This window comes from Heterodontus francisci, chromosome 37 (assembly GCF_036365525.1).
Source record: "Heterodontus francisci isolate sHetFra1 chromosome 37, sHetFra1.hap1, whole genome shotgun sequence".
In the NCBI taxonomy this organism is placed as follows: domain Eukaryota; kingdom Metazoa; phylum Chordata; class Chondrichthyes; order Heterodontiformes; family Heterodontidae; genus Heterodontus; species Heterodontus francisci.
In genome coordinates this window covers 25990038-25999086 of record NC_090407.1, presented here as the reverse complement: position 1 = coordinate 25999086, position 9049 = coordinate 25990038, and the positions used below count along the sequence as shown (strand labels likewise).

General features: G+C 45.0%; 1 protein-coding gene across 2 annotated transcripts in view; it reads right to left on the bottom strand.

The window, feature by feature from the left end:
• Nucleotides 1-9049, bottom strand: part of LOC137352193 (rootletin-like) — an 84359-nt gene that overhangs the window by 5577 nt on the left and 69733 nt on the right. The window contains exons 32-35 of one of the 2 annotated variants that reach the window (XM_068017384.1): nt 8389-8538; nt 7747-7947; nt 6423-6554; nt 399-578 (exon numbers count right to left, since the gene is read on the bottom strand). In XM_068017384.1, the coding sequence (XP_067873485.1) occupies nt 399-578; nt 6423-6554; nt 7747-7947; nt 8389-8538 (663 nt within the window). The remainder of the gene's footprint in view (nt 1-398; nt 579-6422; nt 6555-7746; nt 7948-8388; nt 8539-9049) is intronic. The other variant, XM_068017385.1, reaches the window with a different exon arrangement.

Here is a 9049-nt window from a genome sequence, read left to right as displayed (position 1 = left end):
AGCAGAAGTATTAACTCACAAAGAAAATGTACCACGTGTTGTGGTACTGAACAATACACAACCACCAGGTTCTACTCAGTCTCTGCTGAGTTAGTTGTTTTCAGCCATTCAGCAACTATCGCACTCAATGCCCCCAGGTTAGAGACAAAAATAAAACTAGCCATGGTTCCTGCTCCTTCTGATCTTTATGAAATAGCTCCTGGTGAGAGTGAGTGAAGACTGAGATCAGGACCAGGTTTGTCTGTGATATTAGCATGGTTGACACTCGCTAACTAGGATTATGTATGGGGAATGGCCACTTGACTGAGATACCAGAGGGTGGTGGCTCCTGTTGAATCAGACCCCTATAAGAGTCAGTGCTTTCAAGGACAGGAGGGGAGAAAACCTATTTTGGCTACCTGTTCCTCGAGTCCCTTCACGCGTTGCCGATGAGCACGTTCCCGTGCTTCCAGCGTCCTCTCGGTCTGCAACTGAGTTGCACGCAGTCGTTCCGTCTCTTTCTGCAGCTCCTGTCGGTGGCGGGCGGCAGCTTCGATCAGGCTTTGGGAGTGAGATTGCTCTATGTCTGAAAGCTGGGCCTGAAGAGGGAACAGCAATAGTCAGGGGGGGTGGGGGAAGAGAATTCAGCCAGGGTAAGGGGACAAAGATCTCCTCTCACCGAAGGCCATCAACTAATGCATGTACACGACATGCTTCAAAGCAACTCCCAGCTGCACGTCAGATTCTATGCAAAACACAGGGAACATTTTATGTGGAGCCATTGTTGATCTATAGCAGAACTGGGAGAATGAACAGATCTGTACATCCATTCTCGGCTCAAATCACACCCCTGTTATTGTTTTTGTTTGGGTAAAAATAAGTGGTTCCAGAATCAGGCAAAGGCCAAAATTAATAATGATTCATCAGTCTCTACAATACACCCTCTGAGCTGTCAATCGTTCAGCTCAGGGTGGAGAGTGAGGTGGAGGAAGCTGTCGCCTGCTCCAGGAGGAGCTACGTCCTTGGGCTGCCATTTGGTCAACACCATTAGACAATAAGAAACACTGCTTTAAACCTTTAACCTCATCACTCTCTCCACTCAGAATGGAAGGGGTACAACATTTTGCATGAACAGTCAAACATTTACAGGAAAAGTTCTTGTTTTAAATTGCACAGGTTCATTTAACCACTGACAAGAGTACTAGTAAAGCCAGGTACTAGTAAAGCTAGGTGCTGGTAAGCCTGGGTACTAGTAAAGCTGACTACGAGCAGATTATAATGTTATCTACAGGCATCAAATGGCAAAGCACGATCCTGGGGAGCTGGTTCTGCTGTCACACCATCAACTATAACAACAGATTTGAAAATGATTTGCCCAAAATCCAGCAACAGGACTCTCAATACAGACCTTGGGTTATTCCCTAACACTGTCTTTCTCAGGGATTTGCTTGGCCTGGAAGCTGTGTGAGGAGATCATGGGGAGTGAATAAGCTGGAGTTGCCCTGGCTGTGCGGTGTGATGCAGGAAGCATCTTGCAAGGTCATCCCCGACCTTCTGCCTGGCGCGGTTGAAGATAAAAACCATTCAGGGATCCGCGTTGCCTCAGCTGGTAACTGCAGCACCCAGGAAGGAACCAAACTGTACAGGAAAGGAAAGTCCCAGTGGGATCCAAGGCTGGGCAGTGTTGTTAGCTGATCTCAGGTGGCGGTAAGTGATGCTACAACAGGCATCAACATTCCTGGGATAGGGATAGAAAAAGGAAAAACCCAGCTCGTGTTCTCTGCTTCAGATCACTATTCAAAAACCCTGCCAGAAAGAGATCTGTGTGCATCGGTTGAGATGAGGAGAGGCTGTGCTAATGGCTGAAACCAACTGTCTGGGCCCATGTGAAGAATGACAGGAGTTCTTTTTCATTCTTTCATGGAATGTGGGTGCCACTGGCAAGGCCAGCATTTGTTGCCCATCCCTAATTGCTCTGGACAACGAAGTGGCTTGCTAGGCTATTTCAAAGGGCAGTTAAGAGTCAACCACATTGCTGTGGGTCTGGAATCACATGTAGGCCAGACCAGGTAAGGACAGCAGATTTCCTTCCCTAAAAGGACATTACTGAACCATAAGGGTTTTTATGACAATCAACAATAGTTTCATGACCATTACTGAGACTAGCTTTCAACTCCAGATCTTTATTCATTAGTTTAATTTAAATTCCACCAGCTCTGTGGTGGGATTTGAACCCATATTCCCAGGGCATTAGCCCAGGGCTCTGGATTACTAGTTCAGTGACATTATCACTACACCACTGTCTCCCCGCCAGAAAACCTGGGACCTGGATATTCCTGGTCCTAACTTTATTTGGGATTTTCCATTTGGCCTTTTAAAAGGTCGGACAGGCTCCTCAGGAAGCCAGTCATGTCAGAGATGGCAAGGGTGAGGACAGGTCTGAGGACTCCCTACATAGAGTTCTGCTTCCCTTAGCCTCGAAGGGACCTTGATTAAGACTGGATTCTGGTAGACTATCAGCTGAGGTACAGCAGCCTCCAGAAGGGTGCAATCGGTGTCACACTGGGTGGAGGGACAGGGGGACACAGGGCAGAGACCTGCCCTGGACACCAATGTTCCCTGTAAGCTGCGTGTGTTTGTGTGGCCGCGCAGCCACCCAGAAGGTACCTTACAGGCTGCACACAAGCTGACCACTTTTAAGATACTGCATCTGCTTGGCCGTGCAAAAGAATTTGAAGGTACTGCTCACTGAAATGTACAGGTCGCACACAATGACAAAAATTTAGAGGGGATGTTGCTGGACACCCAAAAACGACCAAATCTATATACGGTTTTTTTTAAGAACATTTCAACTACCTGTTCCTTACACTGAAGGGAGATGTGAATGGGGTTTCACAGAAGGAACGGCCTGAGCAGCCTCCCCAGACTGGCAGGTGACAGAGTTTCTGGCAACATAAGACTGGTGTGCCCCCAAGATGCGTTCGTAGTTGTTGTATGTGCCCACTCGCCCCATGAAAATGAGCTGTTCTTCCACTGACCCCCATTAACTGTTTGGATTATGACATGTGGATCTTCGGCTGCTCTGTCACTAAACCGTCACTCTTCGAGCTGTGGTGCACGTGTGTGAAGGAGGCAGCATCGACAAACACCCATAAATGCATTCCCGCGAGCTTGGCTTTAGACATCAGGCGTGAGAATTTCTTTTTTGATTCATTCATGGGATGTGGGCCAGGCCAGCATTTTTGCTCCCTCCTAATTGCCCTTGAGAAGGTGGTGGTGAACCGCCTTCCTGAACTGTTGCAGTCCGTGTGCTGATGGTATACCCACGGTGCTGTTAGGAAGGGAGTTCCAGGATTCTGATCCAGTGACGATGAAGGAACAGCGATATATTACCAAGTCGGGATGGTGTGTGACTTGGAGGGGATCTCGCAGGTGGTGGTGTTCCCATGGCTTGCTGCACTTGTCCTTCTAGATGGTAGAGGTCGTGGGTTTGGGCCTTAATAGCACATTGCTGGCATGACAAAAACTTCAGCGCAAAGGGAAGCCATGTTTGAGACATTGGCACTGCCTGTTAGGACAGGTCTGTTTCAAACATGACAGCTGCACTCACCAGACTAGATAAAATCTTCCTCCTAATAATCTGTAAATCCATCTTCAAGGATCAGCAGGGAGTGAAAGAGAAAAACTGACTCTCTACTATTTTAACATATTTCTCAGTCAGACTCTGTCAAGACAGACAAACAGATCTTGCATTCACCAGCAGCTCACTTCACTTACTCTGTAAAAGCTGCAAGTGGCTTGAGGAATCAGAGCACAACAATATGCCCAACACGTCCAACACTTTTTTTTTGTTTACAGATCAACTCCACCTTTTCACCATAACGCTCAATCTCATTTCTTTCCAGAAATACATGTAGTCGTTTCTTAAACCAATTTACACTGCCCACTTCAAAGTCCTTCCACGGTAACTTACTCTGTGACTCTATTGCCTTTCAGGTGGAAAGATTCCCTTTAATTTCCCTTTTAACTTCTAATGTTTAATGCGTGACCCTGAGAATTTAAATGCAATTGTACATTCTAGATTAAGGACCTGTTAAGAGTTGCAACAAGGTCTAAAAATGCAAACTACGGCTAGATTCATGACTGTAGGACACATTTTTCCTACATTACAGCAGTGACTATACTGCAAAAGGACTTCACTGGTTATAAAGCATTTTGGGACGTCTTGAGATCGTGAAAGGTACTATATAAATGCAAGCATTTCTTTTTCTTTAACAGGGTGCAGAGTTGGCATGCGAGTGACACCTAGTGGCAGACACTAGAAACTTCCCAACAATGTCAATCCTCAACATTTATTCACCAGTTTCAAAATTTGTGGTAACTTTCTAAGTATTTGCACTGGACATTTCTACATACATCTAAATGTGTGAGTATTTAATAAAATGCCAGCAAATTGTGGGACTTGTGGTGAAACTGGGACTGAGACTACCACTGCACAAGAGATACAGGCCAAGAGTTTCCACTTTGGGCACCAATTTATGCCCAAAATTGCACTAGTTTTAAGGAGTGTTCTTTGTTCAAGTTTCATATTTGCAATCGGGCAGTGCTTAGAAAGTAATTTTTTTTTAAATTGTGTTAAAAATATTCCTTGATATATTTACAAGCGGTAACTTGGTGCAGTTTGATTAATTCAGCTGAAAATGGGTTTATCACAAAAAATAAGCATTTTTAATCAGAGTGTCTAGTCCAGCAGCTATGAGTAGCCAGATTTTACTAGTTATATTGGTGTGTTAAACTTTACTGAGAAACTAAATGTCTAAGAAAAGTTATATTCAAAAGCTTTTAAATTACACCTAAAAAGAAAGCGTAATTTTTTTAGGGGGACCCAAATGAGTGGGGCCATCTTCTGGCATTTTTTTTAAACTAGCGCAAAAGATAGCGAAAACTCGATGCGCACTGGAGGGAATTTGTGCTTAAAATTCCGCCATCTTTTGCACTGGTTTGGCTGATTTTGGCTGAATTGCATCACCTAGTGGAAAGTAGAGGCCACAGTCTTTATCTGGCGGAATGTTAAAACATTGCGGAGCTCATAAATACAGTCAATGCAATGATCGATGGCTTGGAGCAACAAACTGAAAGCAGCTGTCAGTCTAGTTTTAAGGGCCAGTTAATGGTCAGTAAAAAGACTGGACTTGAGCGTAAGTTAAACAATTAGTAAAATATGTGGAGCCTGGTAGATGGTGCAAGACCAGTGAAAGCCCTGTAGACAACGTAATAACAGAGCACAGGAACCTCATTCTGAGAATAGTCTGGCTCAGTGGAAGGATCCATTTAAGTTAACTGCGATTCAGTCATTACTTATTTTGTACTGGAGGATTCAGTTTGAGTTACAAAGCTGCACAATGTCATTAATCATATAATTTATGGGCTTCAAGGGTTGAGGTTAGAGTTAACATAGTGGCTGAACCCAATTACAACAGCACTGACTGGCTTATTACCACATCTGGATGAAATCATACTCGTACCTCGCTTCCCCATTTGGCAGACACCCAGCCTCGCTCTCCAGAGATTCCCAACTCCAGACACAACTTCCTTAGAGGCTCAAGTGGATGAGTGTTCGTTCGCCTGCTCAGCACTCATGGAAACATATAACAATCTCCTTACTCTTTCAAACACTCAGCCTACAAAACATTCACTCCAATGCTGTCAGTAGCTTTACTCTGCCGGCTCCAACAGGTTTCATTTAAGCGTGCAAATCCCGAGCTGCTATGTGGATGCATTGGCCAGTGAGGTCGATCCCCAATTCATTAACTTTATGTTACGTGTCAGGATTCTTTACTGGGGTAAAGATAATTGGACTGGAGCTGCTCCAACAGGCTGCATCACCCCCTGGGACAGGAGAGCTACACATCAGCCAGGCTTCCCCCATTTATCCAGTGGCTGCTACTGGAAAATGTGAGTGTATCAGATAAGGACAGGATTATGATTCACTGTGATGCCCTCCTAAGTTGGATAACTGCCAATGCTCACAGTCTGGGCTCAGAATGAAGAACGTCCATTTGGGGGAAGTTGCCGATAGCGACCAAATCCCAAAATGACACAATGCCTTCAGGAAAGGAGGGGAGAAAAATTGGGCCAGGTTGGGGAAACATAGGTATAAACAAATATATGTTGACAATGGCATGTACGGAGTTAAGGTCTGTTACAATGACAAGATTAATCGTGAAATTTCTTTATGGGGACCATTCTCATAGGTATCACTTGCTCAATGACAGAGCATAATAGAACATGATAATTAGAGTGGTGTCAATTAAAGGTATGCTTCACATTCAGACCTAGGTACTGGATGCTGAGTCTTCTCTGCTGTCTTGCATGTTGAGTTGTGCTTTTGCCCTGCTCATTGTCTATGTCAATGTATTTGGCCTCTACCTGTTGGTTCATACCTGCAGTTGCTGGGTCTGTCTCTGAGCTTCCACGAGCTCCTGTTCCACTGTTGTGAGTGAACGATCCAGGCGCCCTTTCTCTGCAGACATGCGCATGGTATCTTCCTCCGACTGCAGTCTCTCACGCTCCACCTGCAACCAATGGGATGAGACGTTATGACTACCTAATACACGTACAAGGCTGAAAACAACATGACGTGTTGCAACACATGGCCATAGAACCACAGGCAACATGCGGTAACATTATTTTCCACAGTGTGTTATTCTGATCGGGGATGTATTGCCTGGAAGCGTGGTGGAAGCAGATTCAATAGTAAGTAACACTCAAAAGTTGAAAACTTGCCAGGGAAAATATTTATGGGATTATGGGGAAAGAGCAAGGGAGCAGGATTAATTGGTTAGCTCTACAGACACAATGGGCTGAATGGCCTCCTTCTGCGTTGTATCATTCTATGATTCAATGAACACCAGGCTGAAACCAATTAAAGAACGCACTGTTGCTTCAACCAGTGCTATTGCCAAGGCCCTGTACATACAGCTGAACATACCAGTCTGATTGTTTGCAGGCTGACTGCAGGCTAGAGTACTGGTTCAAAAAGCTTTAAGAGAGAAAAGCCTAATTTATATAGCGCCCTCGCATATCAACAAAATATCTCAAAACACGTCATACAATCCATTACTTTACAGTACAGTGACTCTTGTAATGTAGGGTAAAACGGAAGCTATTTTGCGCCTGAAATATTCTAGAAACAACAAATGATGAATGACCAAACAATCTGTTGTGATCTTTGTCGAAGCGGGAAATGCTGTTCCGTACACTGGAGATGGGATCTTCAATATCCATATAAACCACAGGAAGAGGGAGTCAGGGCCTTGGTTCAGCGTCTTATCTGTAAGGACGGCACTGCTGATAATGCAGCACTCACTCACTATTGCATTGGGGCTCAAACTGACAAGAGTTCAAGTTCTGCGCTGGAACTTTCAGAAATAAGAAAAGTCAATAAAGCCCAAAAGGACCTCAAATTATGGACCCCTTACTTCCTCAGTCTGTCTTCCTTCCAACGACCTTCCAGTTTTTACAACGCAATTGTGGCATCATCTCACCACTATTTCCTGATTTACCCCACCTTCTCTCCTACTTTCCTCAACTTTGGTGTGTCCTGCACTATGGTCTTTGGCTCCTCGATGCAGCTTCTCAATTTAAAGAAAAGTCACCCATGCACTTCTAATACATTTCAGCCCCACCACTTGTCACCTGCAGAATGAACATTGGTTCAGGGCAGGTTCTGACTACATTACAAGTCCCTGGATATTTCAGACCCACCTTGTCCAGTGTTTTTTTCAGGGCAGTTTTATCCTTCTCCAGTCGGATTGATGACCGCTCCAGCTCACGCTTCTCGTTCTCCAGCTGGGCGACGGCGCGCTGCAGGACACTCAGCCGCTCCTGGAGAAGATGCTTCTCCTCCTGAAGTTTCTGAACACTCCGCAGTGTGATCTCATCGCCTTCCTGACGCTGGTGCAACATCTGAAGGATGGATGGAGAACATTAGGCATGGAACACAAAATGATGTCGTACCAATTGGACTGTTCATCACAAGGCGCAAGATCGGGGTCACCGCACATTCTAGGGGTGGGTGGGTGTCGGGCAATATTAACCTAACTTGCCCATCAGGAAACTGACAAGATCGGGTGCAATGTTGGTTTCACACCCCGCCCAATTTTGCTCTCCATTGAGTTAAGGACTTTGTATCTAACCCATGCTGTACCTGACTGGGGAATGTTTGATGGAGCAGTGTAGCGGGAGCTTTATTTTTACATGTTACCTATGCTGCACCGTTTTTTGCATGAAGACCAACAGTGAAAAGCAGAAAAACCTGCCATTTCTGGGAATAGCATTTGCCATTTTAACGAGTATAAAGTTCACCCCTTCTAAGGAAGGCAGCAAATAACAGGGCAAGGCTCTCACCTCCTGATGTTTGTGGAGCTGGCATTCCAGGTCTGCCCGCTGCTGCTCCATGTCCTGCTGCTCATTCTGGAGGATCTGGACCCTGTCGGACAGTGATGTGTTCTGCTTCTTTGTCTCATTCACAGCCTGACGTGCTGCCTCCAGACGCTCCTACAGCACAAGAGAAAAAAGGAAGAAAATTCAACTCTTCTTCAGTCCAGCTCACATCCTTTCACCGAGTGGAAATAAATTAGATGACGTTTCCTGGGTGTGAATTTCTTTGAGGAGCCTGGCTCGCCCACTCTTTGCAGAACCCATTCTAACACCAGTGATAATAAAAACAAGAAATGCTGGAAATACTCAGCCGGTCTGGCAGCATCTGTAGAGAGAGAAGCAGAGTTAACGTTTCAGGTCAGTGACCCTTCTTCAGAACTGGCAAATATTAGAAATGTGAAAGGTTTTAAGCAAGTAAAGTGGGGGTTGAGCAAGAGATAACAAAGGAGAAGGTGTAGATAGGACAAGGTTACAGAATAGCTGACCAGAAGGTCATGGAGCAAAGGCAAACAATATGTTAATGGTGTGTTGAAAGACAAAGCATTAGTACAGATAGGGCGTTAACGGACTGAAAATTGAACAGCAGCAAGTACAAACATGAAAAAAAACAGTGGGTAAGCAAACTGAA